Raw genomic sequence first — 20,317 nt, 5'->3', positions numbered from 1 at the left:
CAAGGGCAGGTGCACAGTATTGCTAAACCAGAAAGACTATCATGAGAAGATTTTGTCACTGCTCAGTAGGGCTGCCACAAATGATTATTTTGATAGTTGGCTAGTCACTGATTATTTATGTGATTAGTCGACTAATCAGATCATGCATCCATTGGACGTAAAACGTACACCTTATTGCACCAGCATGGATCTGCTCTTATATAACTATCTTAGCTTACAGCTTGAAGTGTTTAAGGTGCTAACTAAAAATAAAGACAAGATGGTATTTTATTAAATTTTAATGAAATTTGCAGATTGTTTTGGCGAAGTTTAATAAACTCAGCCGTCTGCTCCTTGCTATCTAAAATATAACACAACACCGGAGTAAATTCTCGAGCATCTCACACTTCTGATAATCAGTTGTCTGCTTGACATTTATTCAGCTGTGTAAAAATTATAACTTTAATCTCAGCCAAAACCGAACATTTTTAAGTTATCTAAGTGATTTATATATCATGTTTAACCTGAGTAGCGAAAGACGGTGGTGGGTTTTGTAAACGATTTGCCCGGAGTCCGGGCAAATCTGGTGAGCCTTGAACCCCGCTGAGCTATCGAGCTAGTGGGTAACAGACGTCTCCGAAAACGTCGGAGCACTTTTGAAAATATGTGGTGTCTTGATAAACTGAGCAGATATTTGAGGTTTACACAGCTACAATCTCGCCTGAAAATGTTAAACTTTTACTTTGTGACCCAGAAAGAATAATAAGAGTAATATTAAAACTAACTAGCTGCCGCCATTGTTGGAAACTGAGCAGGGCCGCGCTATGAATTCTGGGACATAGCATCTTCTTCGGGGTTTAACGGCAGCTGGCATCCTTGTACATGCAGTGCTGCCATCTTCTGTTTCAGTCCGTTATTACACTCTTAAATCCTACTACTTATACTTCAAACGATGCGCCGACTATTAAATTATTCGTCGATGATTTTGATAGTCGACTAGTCGATTAAATGTGGCAGCCCTACTACTCAGTGATGAAAATACTTATGAGCCCCTGAAACGCGACCCTGGAAGTGGCTACAGGAAGAGGGTGATAGACTGTCTGAAGCAGTTAGAACAAGACAAAGCTATTGACCGGACCTCATGGCACAGGCTGTACCCAGGGGAGTCTACACCAAGTCTGTATGGTTTAACGAATATACATAAACAGGGTGCACCTTTAAGACCAATTGTCTGTATGATCAACTCTGTCACCTATAACATCCCCAAGTTTCCTCAACCCGCTGGTGGGCAGCTCTGAACACCACATCCAGAACAGCCTGGATTTTGTTGAGAAGGAGAGAGATGTCATTATGGAGGCAGATGAAACCATGGTCTCGCACGACGCTACATCTCTCTTCACTTCCCAGTGACGGAAGCGTTGGAGGTAGTCCGTAAGAGATTACAGGATGACACCAACCTCAGCAACAGGACCACTCTCAGCACTGACCAAGTGTGTTTGCTTTTGGAACTGTGTCTTCATTCCACCTACTTCACATACAACGGTCATTTCTACAGGCAGAAACATGGATGTGCCATGGGCTCCCCAGTTTCACCCATTGTGGCCAATTTGTACATGGAAGAAGTGGAAGAGAGGGCTTTGCTATCCTACTCTGGAACACCACCAAGCCATTGGTTCAGGTATGTGGATGACACCTGGTTGAAAATCAAATCTCAGGACGTACCTCAATTCACAGATCAAATTAACTCGGTGGACCGACACATCAAATTCACCAGGGAGGATATGACAAGTGGCTGGTTAGCCTTCTTAGACTGTGAGATTTCCACCAGCAATGGGGGACATCTAAAAGCTGACGTGTACCGTAAACCTACACATACGGATCAGTATCTAAGGTTTGACTCTCATCATCCACTAGAGCACAAACTGGGTGTCATCAGGACGCTACAACACAGAGCGAATACCATCCCCACAGACACAGCGGCCAGGGAGGCAGAAGAACAGCACATCAAGAAGGCCCTGAGTAAATGTGGTTATCCCAACTGGACGTTTGTCAAAGCTAGGAAGCCGCAAAAAGAAAGCTCCAGCCGATCCAGGAGAGAAGGACAACCGCTGCCCAAGCAAAAACCATTTTTTCTAAACACCGGGTCTCTGTGGCTTTTAAACCCCAAAACACGCTGCGCCAAATACTGGTCCACCCCAAGGATCGGGTCCCCCGACACAAACAGAGTAACATAGTGTATGCTGTTAAGTGCTAGGAGGATTGCCAGGATTGATACATCGGGGAAGCCAAACAACCTCTGGTGAAGCGGATGGCACAACACAGCAGAGCCACCTCGTCAGGCCAGGACTCTGCAGTCTATTTACACCTACAGGCCAGTGGACACTTTTTCAATGATGAGGATGTACACATCCTGGACAGGGAGGAATGCTGGTTTGAGGGCGGAGTCAAGGAGGTCATTTACGTGAAAAGGAAAAGACCATCTCTGAATCGAGGAGGGGGCCTAAGGGTACATCTGTCACCATCTTACAATGGTGTGATTGCAGCCATTCCCCAACTCTTTGTGAATGGGACTCATGGCCATTGGTCAGTGGGCTTTGATCAGTGGTTGTTGATCAATGGTCATGAGAATTTGCATAATTAAGATTAAGGAACTGACCTCCCAGCCTATTGTTCCTTCACTAGCCTGGTTTCAGTCATTATGCAAATATACTGTTTATAAGATAACGGCAATGCTCAGTGGCTAGTGGATCTGAGGGCAGACCATAGCGACCTCCCTGAACAGGGTCCAGTAACCCTCACAGTGGCAGATATCCAAGAAAGGGTCTCCAGTATGAAGAGTTGGACAACACCAGGCCCCGACATGAAGCTGACTGCAATCCACGAGCGTCTGGCAGCACAAATGAACCAGGTGCTAGTTAACGAGAGACACCCGGAATGGCTAACTGAAGGTCGGACGGTCCTGATCCCCAAGGACCCCAAGAAGGGACCGGTCCCATCCAACTACCGACCAATAACCCGCCTCAGTACTACATGGAAGCTCCTGTCAGGCATCATATCGGCTAAGATGAACAGGCACATGGGTCAATACATGAGCGGGGCACAGAAAGGGATTGGCAAGAATACCAGAGGCACAAAACACCAGCTACTGGTAGAAAGGACAGTCAGCCGAGACTGCAAGACCAGACTGACCAACATTTGCACTGCCTGGATTGATTACAAGAAGGCCTATGACTCAATGCCCCACAGCTGGATACTGGAATGCCTAGAATTATACAAGATCAACAGGACCCTAAGAGCCTTCATCAGGAACTCAATGGGGATGTGGCATACAACACTAGAGGCCAACTCCAAGCCCATAGCACAAGTCACCATCAAGTGCGGGATCTACCAAGGAGATGCTCTGTCCCCACTGCTGTTCTGCATAGGCCTGAACCCCCTCAGTGAGATCATTAACAAGACTGGCTACAGATACCGACTACGGAACGGAAAAGTTGTCAGCCACCTCCTATACATGGATGACATCAAGCTGTATGCCAAGAGTGAACGAGACATCGATTCACTGATCCACACTACCAGGCTATACAGCAATGACATTGGACTGTCGTTCGGGCTGGAGAAGTGTAGTCGGATGGTAACAAAGAGAGGGAAGGTAGTCAGAACTGAGGGGATCGAACTACCAGAAAGCAACATTGCAGACATACAGGACAGTTACAAGTACCTGGGGATCCCGCATGTGAATGGGAACCATGAAGAGGCCGCTAGGAAAGCTGCAACCACCAAGTACCTGCAAAGGGTCAGGCAAGTCCTGAGGAGTCAGCTGAACGGTAATAACAAGATCCGGGCCATCAACACCTACGCCCTGCCCGTGATCAGGTACCCTGCTGGGCTGGCCTAAGGAGGAGATAGAAGCCACTGACAAAGTCAAGAAAGCTCCTTACCATGCATGGAGGGTTTCACCCCAAGTCCAGCATCCTGAGCAGTCTGATGGCCTGATGGAAAAAGCTGTCTCTTAGTCTGCTGGTACGGGACCGGATACTTCAGAACCTCCTTCCCGATGGAAGTAGTCTGAAGAGTTTATGGCTGGGGTGACTGGAGTCTTTGATGATCCTCCCCGCTTTCCTCAGGCACCGCTTCCTGTGGATGTCTTGGAGGGAGGGAAGCTCACCTCCAGTTATCCATTCAGAGCACCGCATTACTCTCTGGAGAGCTTTGCAGTTGTAAGCGGTGCTGTTGCCATAACAGGCGGTGATGCATCCAGTGAGGATCCTCTCAATGGCACAGCGATAGAAGGTCCTGAGGATGCGGGGGCTCATGCCAAATCTTTTCAGTCTCCTCAGAAAGAAGAGGCGCTGCTGCGCCTTCTTCACTGTTTTGTTTATGTGTACTGACCACGTAAGATCCTCAGCCAGATGTACACCAAGGAAGCGGAAGCTGCTCACTCTCTCCACAGCAGTGCCGTTGATGGTGATGGGGGTGTGTAGTTCTCTGCACCTCCGGAAGTCCAATATCAACTCCTTTGTCTTCGCGACGTTTAGGGTGAGATGGTTGTCTTGACACCAGTGGGTCAGGGCGCTGACCTCCTCCCTGTAAGCAGTCTCATCACCTTTGGTGATAAGACCCACCACTGTAGTGTCATCCGCAAACTTCACAATGATGTTGGAGTTGTTAGTGGCCATGCAGTCAGCACCACAGTCCAGGATGAGACAAGAAACCTCCACAAAGATGGCCCCAACTGACAGCATGCTCAGTGAATACCTCAGGCAGCAGAAACCCAAGAAAGAGGAGGAAGGCGAGGAACCATCATGGAAGGACAGGCCCCTGTCCGGTATGTACCAATGGCAGATAGCGGAGGTGGCTGATATCCAGAAATCCTACCAGTGGCTGGACAAAGCTGGACTGAAAGACAGCACAGAGGCACTAATCATGGCAGCACAGGAATAAGCACTGAGCACAAGATCCATAGAGGCTGGGGTCTATCACACCAGGCAAGACCCCAGGTGCAGGCTGTGTAAAGATACCCCAGAGACAATCCAGCACATAACAGCAGGGTGCAAGATGCTAGCAGGCAAGGCATACATAGAACGCCATAACCAAGTGGCCGGCGTAGTGTACAGGAACATCTGTGCCGAGTATAACCTGGAAGTCCCGAGGTCAAAATGGGAGATGCCCCCAAGGGTGATGGAGAATGACCGAGCTAAGATCCTGTGGGACTTCCAGATACAGACGGACAAAATGGTGGTGGCTAACCAACCGGACATAGTGGTGGTAGATAAACAGAAGAAGACGGCCGTAGTGATCGATGTAACGGTTCAGAGAAGAGCTTGAGAAGATGTGGAGGGTGAAGGTCCCAGTGGTAATCGGAGCACTAGGTGCAGTGACTCCCAACCTAGGCGAATGGCTCCAGCCGATCCCGGGAACTACATCGGAGATCTCTGTCCAGAAGAGCGCACTCTTAAGAACAGCTGAGATACTGCGCAGGACCCTCAAGCTCCCAGGCCTCTGGTAGAGGACCCGAGCTTGAAGGATAAACCGCCCGCAGGGGTGAGCTGGGTGTTATTTACACCCAGCTATATACACACATATATGCACACATATATACACCTATATACATTATTGTACAGGTCTGTCCACTCTGAGCTCTTTAGGAACCCCAACAATCCAGATGTGATGGTTCCAGCTGTTAACTGGAGGAATTCCATCCAAACATCTGCTCGCACTAAATTCTTCCTCACCTACAGACTGTGTTCTTCACTGCTTTAAACTTGGACATGAATGCAGTCATTGGTCTTCGTGCTGCTTTGTTCAGAGAGCTGATTGGCTGTTGACAGTGTTTGATCAGAGCATGTCAGCCGTTACTATGTTGACCATAAAGGTCAGAAACAGGAAGTGTTTGTGTCCAATCCTGAAGCCTGTCACCATTCTCCTCTCACAGCTTCACTGAGAAGCTGCAGCTTTACAGGAAACACTGGATCTTTGTTTCATACTGACTGTGTTTAGTACAATACTGCTGACAGCACCACCCACTCACTCCATCACTCTACTGACCTCAGAATCTCCAGTCTATAGTCTGGACGCTTCTTAAGATCCCTCAGCTGCTTCACATCTGGATCCTGCAGCTTGTTTCCCCACAGGTCCAGCTCTCTTAGATGGGAGGGGTTGGACTTCAGTGCTGCTGCCAGATAATCACAGCTGATCTCTGACAAACAACAGTTCTTCAATCTGTATAAAGAATGAAAGATGTGAGTTTATTAAACAAAGTGTGTGCTTGAAATTATTCAGTGTTTCATAATCTGTTCAGAGCTGAAGTTTGGTAGATAGCTATGACAGGCTAATCCCATCCAGCAGCTGTATTCTATCTGTAAGCTGATCCCTGCTGAGCCAAAGCACAGGCACTTTTTAATATACAAATTACAACCTTTAATGTCTGTGAAGGTTCTCAGTCATCCAGGTCATCGTAGTCAAAGGAGCTTGCAAAGAAAAGCGTCTGGACTTCTTTAAGTTGCTTAAAGACGCTTTTCTTTGCAAGCTCCTTTGACTACAACCTTTAATAGAAACCTAAACATACTTTATGTGCCACAGACTGCTCCCAAACACGAGGGGGCAAATAATATGTCTAAAACACTTAAGTTGGCTTTATTAAACGTTAGATCTTTAGCTAGGAAAACATTTTTAATTAATGATTTAATCACTGAGCACAGCCTTGATTTTATGTTTTTAACTGAAACTTGGTTGGACCAAAGTAACAGTGGAGCTGTTCTCAACGAGACGACCCCTCCTAACTACAGTTTTATCAGTGAGGCCAGGGTGAGCAGGAGAGGAGGAGGGTTTTTATCAAAAACCCCAAAAGTTATAACATAATCCTAAAACCCATTTCAAATTAAACCTTAAATCCCTCTCTTTGACACATCTCATGTGTCAAACTCAAAATGCTTCACCCAAGCTTAGGAAATTAAAAGAAAAAGGTTAGTCATATCATCTCTCCAAACAGCTCAGCCATCCTCCTCTCAGGTATATCTGCTCCGGCCCTGCAAACCTGTGTTTAAGGAATGAAATCAATTTAATCATCATGTCACATCTTTTCGAAATCCTGGCTCCATCCACAGCCTGCATCCTTGGAACTTCCTAAAAACAAAACCTGAACTTCACATTTAATAGTCAGTTTTCCCCACTTATGATCCAATCTGTGTTATAAAAAATAAACTTAAAACAGAACAGTTATCAGTCATGTGTTTCTTCAGTTAATGGTAACATGGGTTATATCAAAAATGTTTCCCGTTTAGCATTTGGCATTCTCCCACCCATATAATGTAATACCATAATCTAACCCCAGTCAATAAAATAGAAATTTTCTCAAAGCAAACATCAGCAACCCAAAATCAGCATCCCCAAAATTAAGTCTTCCACTCCTCCTGCTTATGGCAAAAAACAAAGCAAAGCAAATTATACCCTTTCTATTGCTGGCATGGCAAATTGTTTGTCCACATTTATTCATCCCAACTTTGGTCCAGTCACACAAATTCACTCACATGCATTCACACCAGGTATTGCTAATAGTGGAGACTCCCGCGCAAATAATCAGATTCTCCACTCTCAGCAAAATGAGCTCATTCATTTGTTTTATTTTGTTTTTAGGAAAATGGTTCTTTATGCTTTTAGACTGGATTGGCTCGCGGTCCAACCTTTTAGACAGAGACTTAGCCTTCTCCTCAGCCAATTGTAATCTGGAAAGCCCACCTTATACTCGTTTTCCCGAAAATTTTCAGCGCTGTTAATTCACCCCCCTTCAGGCCTGCTTAGAACAAAAATGAGAAGAAAAAAAAAGAGCTGATTATTAGCTCATCACAGCACAAAACAAAATCACCTGACAGGTTTTCTCTAAGTGCACTGTTACAAAAATAATGGGCCCAATTCTAGACATGTCCATGTTTAATAAAACTCCCTCTATTAAAAAAAGCAAAAAACAAAACAAAAACCTAACTGACAGAATCAACCCATCACTACAACAACAACCTCAAACACGCAGGACCTGTCATGGTCCTGTCACATCAACACCGTGGTGAAAAAGGCCCGTCAGCGTCTCTACCACCTCAGACGCTTGAGAGACTTCCAACTGCCCTCCAAGGTGCTCAGGAACTTTTACTCCTGCACCATAGAGAGCATCCTGACGGGAAACATCTTAACCTGGTTCGGGAACAGCACCATGCAGGACAGACGAGCTCTACAGAGGGTTGTGCGGTCAGCTGAGCGCACCATCCGCTCCGAGCTCCCTGACCTGCACTCAATCTACAGCAGGCGGTGCTGGACCAAGGCCAGGAAGATCGTGAAGGACCTCAGCCATCCCAACAACAGACTGTTCTCTCTGCTGAGGTCAGGAAAGCGATTCCGCTCCCTGAAGACCAACACAGAGAGACTGAGGAGGAGCTTCTTCCCGCAGGCGATACGGTCTCTCAATCACACCACCACACAGTACTGACCCACACATACAGTTCCTACACACACACTGGACATTCTGGACATTGTTTTCACTTCATCACTTAAATCACGCTGCTGTTATTGTGTATATATTTATTTATATTTCTTCATACATTCTTATATAGTTCTATATTGTGTATTTTGTTGTACGGTTATTTTATTTTCAACTTTAATTTATATATTTTATCTTATTCTCCCAGTTAAATTTACCCTTCATTCTAATTTGTGTTGTACAGTTATTTCATTTTTAACCTTAATTTATATTTTATTCCTTCCTAGTTAAATTTACCCTTTTTAATTTTTCATATTTATTTCCTATCTTATTCATAGCCTTTTCCTTTTTTGTTTTCTTTAGGTCACGAGCAGTTGTCCAAGCATTTCACTACATATCGTACTGTGTATGACTGTGTACGTGACGAATAAAAGCTGAATTTGAATTTGATCTTAAACACACAAAAGTTTTGCCACCAGAGTCCTGACACTCCCAGGTCAACTGACATAATTTCACCTCCTCAGTACACCGAAAATCTTGTTAAAACCACACAAGTTGCACACAACAATCGCCCCCTTTAAGCACTTTAACATACTTAGATTCAGCATAAGATATAAACCCATTACAACAACGTATCATCACTAAACTATAAATTTCCTATCCAAATCTGCACTTCTGAACAGACCTGACCACTAAATTTATTTAACCTGTTACTTTACCATTATATTTCATCAAGTAATCCTCCTCAGTCACTGCTCTGCTTCCTCAACTGAAAGCCTCAGTCACACAGACACACAGGAAGCTTCTTCGTCACCACTCACTCCAGCTAATTTGCATACTGAGTCATATCTCAACAAGTTACCGTGACAAGAGAAATACATGTTTAAACCTTACCACATTATTGAATTGTTTTCATTTTCTTTCTATACTAATCACTCAGTACAAGAGCACTCATAAGTCACTCTTATAAAACTACTTTAATCGCTTTTCTTTTTTCCATAACTCACTCCCTTTGTCATATAGCTTCTTTGAGTTATTCCTCAACTTCAAGCTTTAAGTGTATTTTATTAAACATTCACACCATTTTAACACTCATACAAGTAGCAAGCTGATTTTCATTGCGTATGTTTGTGTTCTTAGCCAGGTTTAATCAATGTTCAGTTCAGTTCTTTTTTATTTCAAACATATACATTCACCAGCGTTTCATAAAATCATTCCATGCAGTTGTTTGAAAAGGAGTAGGCAGAAGCATATACTTATTTAGCCCTACCCCCTCAGGTTTACATCCTCATCATCTAAATTTGAACAACAAAAACGTATACAACGCCTTCAACTTAGAACATAACATCACAAAAAAAAAAATTTTCTCATGTTCAACTAAACTATATTTAGATTTGCTAATTTGCAGAAGAAAATAAACATTAGTTTGACTGCTGTCTTGGGTTAATTGCATTTTCTTCATTCTTATACTTATTTAAAATTTCTTTTTTGAGTTTTATTTTAAACTGGTTTATATCGCTACTGACCTTTATTTCTTCTTCTAACTCATTCCAGAATTTAACTCCCGCTATTGAAATAGACATCCTTTTCAATGTTGTTCTTACTACTCTTTGTAATTTTAAATTCCACTTCCCTCTAAAATTGTACCTCCCTTCTCTTTCTAAGAACCATTTACTTATTTTGATTGGGAGCATCCCTTTCCTTGCCTTATATATTATTTGCACTGTTTTAAACTTCACCAGATCCTAGAATTTTATAGCTTGCGTCCTAATAAAGAGTGCGTTTGTGTGAGCCCTATACCCCTCCTGATTTATTAGTCTAATGGCCCTTTTCTGCATTATGATTATAGTCTGAATATTACTTTTATATGTATTTAACCTAACCTCTACACAATAACTCATGTATGGTAATAGCAAAGCACAATATAACATATACAATGTTTTGTTTAATAAACTCAAATCTTTCTTTTGTTTAATGTCTATGCATTAATCTTCATGAGCTTGTCCTTGTAAGGTTAATGCATTTTCTGCTTGTGTATGTGATTTTGCATATGTTGCTTTTTGCAGTGTTTCAGACTCCTTCACAATTCTCCACTTAAACAGTCAGTTTTCTCGTTCCCCGATTTGCTAACCCAAATTTTGATTTCCCACCTGAAATAACAGCGTTCCTGGTCCTCAGCCAGAAGTTAGAGCTTGCTTGTCAGGTTCATGGACACATGGCGCTGTGAACAATTCAACCAGAAACTTGCCTTAACATGTCCAGTGATGTTAACCTATAACTTTCTTCCGACCGCTGCATGTGGAGAATTGATCCAGGTCTGCTTTGCCCCTGAAGAAACACACTTGAGACATTTTCATTATTATCATGAGTGCTTAAACGACCAGTTTCTCTCTCTCTGGTCAGAAATACCAACTTATGTCATGTATGTAAGCGTGTTCTTCCTTGCATTTTTATGTATTCATGTTAATGTTTAGTAAGTGTAAGCTGCTTTCTTCATTGCATTGGTATGTTATAATCAGGTTTAATTCATGCATCTATTCACTGAGTTCTGAATTCAAACTATCTCACTTCTGGTTCCTTCCAAAAATAATTTCACATGTAACAATTTGTGTATGTGTGTTTTCTATTCATTAATGTAATTGTCAGTTATTTTCTCTCTTTATTTTACCTTCTTTTTGTTTACCTCTTTGTTTGTGACGTGGACATCCCTAAACCATCATGAGTTCAGGCTTCAATTTCAACCCAATTATATCCTATAGTCTCGCAGTCGAACTCGTCCTGGCTTCACCTCTGACTGGTCCCTGTCCCTCTTTTCACAGTGACCTGTGTGGCGTTAAAATATCCAACAACACAGTCTGTTTCTTCTTCTCAGTCTTCTCTTTCAAGATTACTCCAAGCATGGCAAATATGAAACTCAGTGTCCAGTGCTTTTCCACAGTTCTTTATCCCACTGTTCAACTGCCCAGCCTGTAATTCACAGTGCATGTTTTCATCACGTGGTTCCTTACATGCTGCTGTGTCATCAGTTGTCGTCAGTGTTAATAGTTCAGTTGCACTGTCTTTTGTCTGCTGTTAAGTCTTCAAGTCCACGATGTTCTGTTGGTCTTCATCAGGAGATTAACTGTCCTTTGGGCTTCTTCTCAGGATGGGGACAAAGTGAGAGGTCAAGCGGTAAAATTTTAGCCAAAACCTTGCCTGTTTTTCCCAATTCTGTTAATCTATCCTTTTGCCGCTGTACTCAAGGTTCCAGGTTGAGAGAAGTCCACCTGTATTGACACACTAAAGCATACAATTAATATCCTTTTCATTTCTTTTCTTAAAACCTCCATTTGCTTCATATGCCTAGAGTTTAACTCGTCTGTCTCTCTTCTCTGGGTACACACTTGTCACAGTGAGTTTCCCTTTTATGGGCATGCAGTTCCTGTCACACACACCTTCCTGTCACACACACAGCTCCTCAGAGCCATATTTTCTGTTTGCCTTTCCTATTTTTACAGCCTAATCAAACTCTTTAGTTCTACTAAGTCTTGATCTAAAGACAATGCACCCTTATTTCACGCACACACACTTTTAAATATACTAAATTCTTTGCATTTGTCAGCATTCACATCACAGTCTTCAGCGTGCTCAACAGAGCTCTTTCAGACATCAAAAATCGTCTCACACACACACACACACACCGCCTTTTCTCTCAAACTTCCACTTTTTCCACTCACTCTACTATCAACTTTCGTAGTGTTATTATTACTTATTTATTATTTTTGTACAAATCACACCCAATCTCTCAAAACCTACTACTCACAGCATTCACACACCTAAACTGTGCCAGGAGTTGAGGAATATACTCAAAATACGCTTTCCTAAGAGTATTTTAGACATGCTTTTCATAATCAGAAAGAGCAAGTCAAAGAAAAACAATTGAAACCTCTATTAATTCTCACAGCACACACATAAAATGGAAAAAAATAAAACACCAGCATTTATTGCTGAAGAGAGGTTACTACTGAAAGTAATATGTTATGATGCTATACATCCACTACAGCAACTCAAAACTTTATTTATAGTCCTCTAATAAACACAAATGGCATCTTGGACACACGCATTCAACAGTGTTTGCAGCAGTATTTGTAAAACCAACTGTGGTTTAAACAGTTCACTGCTTACCAATTTGCATTTTTCACATTCACACACACAGTCTCTTTTTATATTACACAGACGTCTTTTAATTACAACTGCAGTATCAGGCCTGACATTTTAACACTTACACAATTTCGACAAATTTACTATAACCGTTTAAACGGACAAACCCCAGGTTTTTTGCGATCAATTCACCAGTATCAGACTAACTGTTTCTGGTCTAATCTCTAACATCCCTAAGTTAATTTAAAAGTCTCCAAGACCCGAGGACGCACCTCTGCTACCCAAAAAAAGTGCAGATAAAGAGACTCAAACTCTTAGCTTATTCCAGGATACCCTGTACCCCACGGTCAAGCCAACCGAACTAACCCTATTCGCCGATAGGTCAAGATCGCGCGTCCGCGACCAGGAGGGGGCGTAAACCCCGGGCTATGCGCTTCCTAGCAGCCGCACTGCCGTTCTTGAAAAATTTATAATACTTTAGAACAACAATCAACACCCAAAACAAGTGTATGACCAACACAGGTCTGACCTGATGACCAATGGGGACTTCAACCCACAAAATAACCAATTCCCTAACTTTCCTACTTGGGACTCCAACCCAATTTCACTGTTTTCCTTTTCCTTGGGACTCCAACCCAGTACTGTAACTTACAAACTTCCATTATTATTACTTCAACTTTCAAACCTCATGAGATTTTTACCAAAATCAAAACAGACATTTACCGGCAATTTTTACTGAATAGACATTTAATTTTATCATCCAAGTCAGCACACTTCGGATAAAATCAACAGGCCTGTGCCTACCTCTTTTATAAAGGCGCCTGTCCACTCAGTTCAATTGCCGGGTCACGCCTGGCCGTCTGACCACCACGGAGCACCAAATTTCTCCGTCTACACCTCCAACTCTCTCCCTCCTCAACCACCGGACGAGCCCCCAAATGTTAAGGGTTCAAATATTGAGGAGGGATACAGGAGGAATTCCAAAATAACAACACTGATCCGGCCGGGTGGAGTCAAAGGATGATTTTAATGAACACGCGTGGGAGATGAACACTTTACGCAGACAGCATCGATCTCGCTCGAACAATACACAATCAGTTGTTTTTATACCATCAGGGAAATTTATAACACCCCCTCATGCGTTAAGCAGATACAATATATGCATACGTCAAATCAAAACCACAATGACTTTTAACACAGTTTTAAAAAGCAACATCGCCTCGTCTCCATGCCAGGTGTCTTCCTGTCGCTGCTGGACGCTCGCTTATCATCTGGAACATCAGGCACACATTCTGCAACAAACTGTTCTTTTGCAGGCACAATTTTGCAGTTGCAAGCTTTTACAAAATATTATTTGAACCTTCACCTACCACTGAGTTTAACTGCTGTGTAAGTGTGTGTGTGTGTGTGTGTGTGTGTGTGTGTGTGTGTGTGTGTGTGTGTGTGTGTGTGTGTGTGTGTGTGTGTGTGTGTGTGTGTGTGTGGGGCTCGACCTCACACGAACTTTGTCTTATGAGAAGAGAGGCCAATTCTCATGTGCATAATAACCTAACTGAAACTATATATGTAATATGTTGAATAAATGTTTTAATCAAGATCCTCTACTAAAAGCTTAATCAAAAGACATAAATGAATAAAAGACAATAACGAATAACCTGGTTATTCAAATAGCATCCTCCCAACAGCTCCTCAAAGTAACTTACACTTAGACTCTGCTTTAGTTTCACTTTCACAAACACGCTCAAAAGCCTGCAGTTTCCTGTCTACTTTGCACAGAGTGTACTCAGAGTTAGGCCCTTCTTTTATAACCCAACAGAATCAGCACATACACATTTAAGATTATAACAAGCATTCAAAAGCATTTAAGATTATTGATTTAACTCAACAGTTTAAAGTGGTTATAACTGCACCTGTAATAAAGGCTAATTGGGTACCAATATGTTTAAACATCTGAATGCAATATCAATATTAACTATTAATGCAATGGTAATGATGATGATTATTAACAATAGCAGCAAAATATTTCTCTAATCCCTTATTTTTTTTGTTTGTTTGTTTTGTTTCACACATGGTACAGCAGTAATTCATTTCCCATACACAACCTTCCTTTCAATTAAAGTAACACTGTTTCCATGCATGAAAAGGAGTAGGAAGAAGAATAAATTCTTATTGATAACTGCCCCCTATCTGTGATAATACAAGTAGGCAACCAAAATTACACTGACAATTTTCTGCACATAACAAAACAAAACAAAGCAAACAGAACAATATACTCAACAATGAGCAATACCACTAAATATCAAACTAAAAGGATCATTTTTCTACAATTAAATTCTATTCTTTTCAACTTCTTCATATTGGTTTATCATTTTATTCTTATAGCAGATTTTAAATTGAGAAACATTTATACAACCCTTAAGATGATCACTGAGAGAATTCCTGTTTCTTATGCCTATGACTGTTGGACACATTTGCCTTTGTGTGGTTCGAGCAAACCGGTGCTTAAAATAAAACTTCCTTCTGCCCTCCCCATTTTCTGAACACAATACAAATAAACTTTGTAACTTAAGAGGTAGCGTTTTATTTTTTGCCCTAAACATAATAGTTAAAGTCTGTAATTTCACTATGTCTTCTAGTTTTAATAATTTCGATTTTATAAACAAATTATTAGTGTGTTCTCTATATTTAACATTATGCATAATTCGAAGCGCTCTCTTCTGTAATAAATATAATGGTTTCATATTAGTCACATATGTATTCCCCCATACTTCAACACAATAACTCAGATAGGGTAGAAACAATGAAAAATATAATATTCTCATTGTCTTGTAATCTAATATATATATCTAACATTACCCAGGATATAAATACTTTCAGCCAACTCTTTTTTTAACATGTTCAATATGTGATTTCCATGTTAACTTGTCATCCACTATTACCCCCAGAAAACGGAATTCTGTCACTCTTTCAATTAATACTCCCTCTATAGATAGTATTATCTCTTCCTCCTTTACACGGTTTCCAAATATCATAAGCTTTGTTTTTTCCAAATTCAGTGATAACTCATTTACATCAAACCATTATTTAATTTTTTTCATTTCAATAACCATAATTTTAGCCAATTCTTTCAAGTTTTCTCCGGAACAATAAAAATTTGTATCGTCTGCAAACAAAACAAAATTTAACATTTTTGACACATCACAAATGTCATTTATATATAAATTAAAAAGTTTTGGTTCTAAAACAGAACCTTGAGGGACCCCACATTCTATTTTCATTCTATCAGATGAATTGCCTAAACACTGCACATACTGAAACCTATTATCTAAATAGTTGCTTAACCAGTTCAATACTATTCTTCTCACACCATAAGTTCTTAACTTAGAAATCAAGATTGAGTGTTTCAGAGTGTCAAAAGCTTTTTTTTAAATCAATGAATACCCCTATAGTATATTTATTATGATGTGTTGCTGATGAAATGTCTTCAATAGTATTCATTAATGCTATTGCTGTTGATCTGTTCCGTCGAAATCCGTACTGACTTTCGTTTAACAGTTGATGTTTTTCAATGAAAGTATCAAATCTTTGTGCAAAGAGTTTTTCAAGCACTTTAGAAAACTGTGATAGCAATGATACTGGTCTATAATTATTAAAACTATGTCTCCTGATTTATAAAGAGGGATAACTTTTGCCACTTTCATTCGGTCAGGAAATACAGCCATATAAAATGAGAGATTAAAAATATAACAGAGGTTTGATTATACAATCCACGGTCTTTTTTACGATGACCATGTCTAACCCATCACAGTCAGTGGATGTCTTGTTTTTAGATTCTGCTACAATAGCTATGATTTCTTTTTCAGTGATTTCCCCTAAAAACATAGACTGTACCACTCTGCTATCTCCTTTCCATTCTGAATCATCCTGTTTTCTAAATAAGACAGGGCTTGCTGTCTTATTTAATTAATCATTTCAATGTAAGCAGCTATCTCCTGGAAGTTTTCAGTCTTTTGAATATGTGGTTTTACAGCTGAAAGCCCCATCCAAAGTTGTGTTTCTTAATGTTTACAGGCCTCCCAAATACTGCACAGACTTTTTTTTTTTAATGATCTCACTGAACTGATGTCTGTGATCTGTGTTGATTTCGACTGTGTAATTATTGTTGGGGATTTTAACATCCATATGGACAACCCTCAGGCAAAGGGACTAAAGACCTGAGTAACACTCAGGTCTTTAGGCTGACTCAGCATGTAACAGAGGCCACACATAATAGAGGACACACTCTTGACCTACTGATCTCCAAGGGCCTGAGCATTTCAAAGGTCACCGTGTCTGATGTGGGCCTGTCTGATCATTACTGTGTTTTCTTTGAAAGTAAAATCTCAGCCCACATAAATATATCAACAGCAGTGATCATAAAACGGTGTATAACTGAATACAGTAGGGCAGACCTTCCCAAAGTGTGGGGCCCGCCCCCTAGGGGGGGCGCAGAGCTATTTCAGGGGGGGGGCACGGCATGAAAAGGGGGAAAAAAAAAAAAAAAAAAAAACCAACACCACAACAACGCTTGGACACTGCTAGCACGGGGCGCCTACACAAACGCAAAGCAGGAGATGAAGCATAGCTGAATATGTTTCCAAACCAACTTCATTCTAAGCCAAAGACTAGAAAATATGATGAAGCATATCTGCCCTTTGGTTTCACCTGCACAAGTGCCGAGGTAGGCCTCCCCTGCAGAATTGGTTTTCCTTTTGTCGGGAGCAGTGCTGGGATGCTTAACCCTTTAAAGCCGGTTGGAGCGGACATGCTCCATTTCGCGTAACTATTTTTAAATCCCGGTAGCACTGCAACCACGTAAGCTAGCGCAATAGTTTTTTTTGCATATGAAACCGGAGGAGTTGTACTTACATCTTATGCCATCAGCTTGTCCTAGGTCACGGTTTCCTTCCACATATAGCTTTGCAAAAACTGCATAAAAAGCGCTTGCAGCAACAAAAACATAATATTCCAGAAACACGCTTTACCGATCCGATCAGCTGTTCATAACACTTCCTACGTCCATCAGCATGAACTATCGCATGTCTGCCATGACCTGCCCGAAACCGGAAGTGACGTCATTTTGCGGAAATGTAGTTTTTACCATCGGGGCCTTGTGAGCCTATACTGGTGTTTTTAAAAGTTATGTTTGACTTTATGACTTTGTGTCGTTTCTGGGATGCTTAGGACTCATATTGCACTGCTGGAAATAGTTTATTTTGATGCATATGCTGTTATTTTGCAAATTTGCATTATAATATTTTCATTTTCCTGCAGTATATGAAAATTGGTGTATTTCAAAAATAAAACTATGAAGACACTCAAAATAAATTTCCTGTGGTGGGAAACTAGTTTGTGCAACTTTTTTGTATTTACAGTTTTGAGGGATAAGCCTCTTAAATTTCTCTAACTAGAAATATATGTTAAAAAAAACAAAAACATTTTCAATTTGTAGTTTATTGCACTTTTTTGCAATTTATGTAAGTACTATGCACTTAATACAACCATTATAGCCTAAATTTTAATAATATGTATGCATTGATGTATAGCAACTTGAAATGCTCCCAAAAATGGCTCTACAACATATAAAAATATAATATAAGCTCTGGCGGACTTGGTTCTATGGTAGGTCTTAAAGGGTTAAATCACGGACAAACAGTATCCCACATTCTTGATTTTTAGTTCACAAACACTTGTTGTAATGACAAACTACTCCTGACATTTTGGAGATGCTAGCTCTTTATACAGTAAAGTTACAGTGGGATAAAAATAACATCAGGCTGATCCTGCCATGATTTGTTCCCCCTGTTCAAATCACAGACAAACAGCATCCAACAGTTGTTTATGTTTTTGAACCCATTTTGCAGAGGGATTGAAAAATGTATTGATAGCAATGTTGAATATTATTACACAGGAAAAAAACAACTACACGTAAAATAATTACACCGTGACGCCTCTGCCTTTGTAAATAGAGGGACAGTAACTACGTGTTTATATGTAGTATACATATACGTTTTCGGTGATTTGAAACGCCGTTTACGTGTGGCCGAAACAGCTGCGTTTTCAAAAATACCCGTGTAGGTGTGGACGTAGCGTAAAAGAGTTAGTAGTTTATTTTCTTACTACCTGTAATTTATTGCAGATTACTTGTATTTGCTTAATTGTTTACTAAATGTTTGCGGTGTGAAATAAACCGCAATGGAGCAAAATATGGGTGTGTGTGGTTGGAGGATGTGTTTGTGCGTGTGTGTGCGCGAGGGGGGGCACGAGCATTTTTCTTGTAAAACAAGGGGGGCTCAGCAAAAAAAAAAAAAAAAAAAAAAAAAAAAAAAAAGTTTGGGAACCACTGCAGTAGGGAGATCTTTAACCAGGTCTTCCCATTAACACCTGACCTGTCCAGAGGTTCAGTCAATGAGCTCGTCAATAGCTTCAATGCTAAAATGTTAAATGTAATGGACACTATTGCTCCCATTAAGGTGAAGGTTATCTCTGGAAGGAAGAAGTCTCCATGGAGAAACTCCACACTGGTGAAAAATGAAAAAAGAGAGTGTAGGAAAGCTGAGCGCAGATGGAGAAAAACAAACCTCCAGGTTCATTATGACATCTATGGAGAGAAACTTCACAATTATAATTTACAACTGAGGAGTGCAAGGAGGTCCTACTTCTCAGACATCATCACTAAAAACAGCCATAATGCTCGGGTCTTATTTTCTACAGTTGACAGGCTAACAAACCCTCCTGTGTCAGTGGCAGCTGAACTTCATTCGACCATGGCCTGCAATGACTTTGCCAGATTCTTCACAGAAAAACCCAAAAGATTAGACAAGCAATTGGTACATCAACAGCAGATTCAGGATATGTACTGTGTCCACTGAAAAACTGTTTAAACACCATGAAACAGTTTCACCCTATTAACAGCAAAGACCTGGAGGACATCTTAGGTCAACTGAACTCCTCTTGCTGTTTAGATGTCCTGCCAACAAGTTTTTTCAAAAAGGTCTCAAAGACTTTGGAGTCAGACCTGTTACAGATCGTCAACTTTTCTTTAATGTCAGGTGTGTTTCCAGAACCACTAAAAACTGCTGTAATTAAACCTGTACTGAAAAAGGACAATCTTGACAAGACAAATTAACAACTACAGGCCGATCTCAAATCTCCCATTTTTAAGTAAGATCATTGAAAAAAAAAAGCAGTTTCTCAACAGCTCAATTACTTCTTAAAACAGAATAACTGCTCTGATGCCTTCCAGTCAGGTTTCAGACAGAACCACAGCACTGAAACCGCTCTGACCAAAGTGTTTAACGACATATGTCTGAATACAGAGAGTGGAAAATGTCAGTCTTAGTTTTACTGGATCTCAGTGCAGCATTTGATACAGTTGACCACAACATATTACTCAAACGACTGGAGAACTGGGCAGGTCTTTCAGGAACTGTACTAAACTGGTTCAAAACATACTTAGAAAACAGGAAATACTTTGTATCAATTAGGTAACTTCACATCTGAGCAGCCAAGTATCACATGTGGAGTTCCCCAAGGTTCCATCTTGGGACCCCTTCTGTTTAACATTTACATGCTCCCATTTGCACAGATTATAACGAACAACAAAATAAACTATCATAGCTATGCAGATGACACACAAGTATATATATCACAATGCGGGAGCGAATGGATGGATGGAAGATCTGATGTCTTAAC

General features: G+C 40.9%; 1 protein-coding gene across 1 annotated transcript in view; it reads right to left on the bottom strand.

Moving 5' to 3' along the window:
* Positions 1 to 5,707: 5,707 nt before the first annotated feature.
* The window catches only part of LOC120743541 (protein NLRC3-like), a 35,004-nt gene continuing 20,394 nt past the window's right edge, over positions 5,708 to 20,317 (bottom strand). The window contains exon 4 of the mRNA XM_040047201.1: positions 5,708 to 6,198. Within this exon, the coding sequence (XP_039903135.1) occupies positions 6,012 to 6,198 (187 nt within the window). The 3' untranslated portion in view covers positions 5,708 to 6,011. The remainder of the gene's footprint in view (positions 6,199 to 20,317) is intronic.

Source organism: Simochromis diagramma, unplaced genomic scaffold (assembly GCF_900408965.1).
Source record: "Simochromis diagramma unplaced genomic scaffold, fSimDia1.1 OVJJ01000113.1, whole genome shotgun sequence".
In the NCBI taxonomy this organism is placed as follows: domain Eukaryota; kingdom Metazoa; phylum Chordata; class Actinopteri; order Cichliformes; family Cichlidae; genus Simochromis; species Simochromis diagramma.
This window is presented reverse-complemented; position numbering and strand designations above follow the sequence as displayed.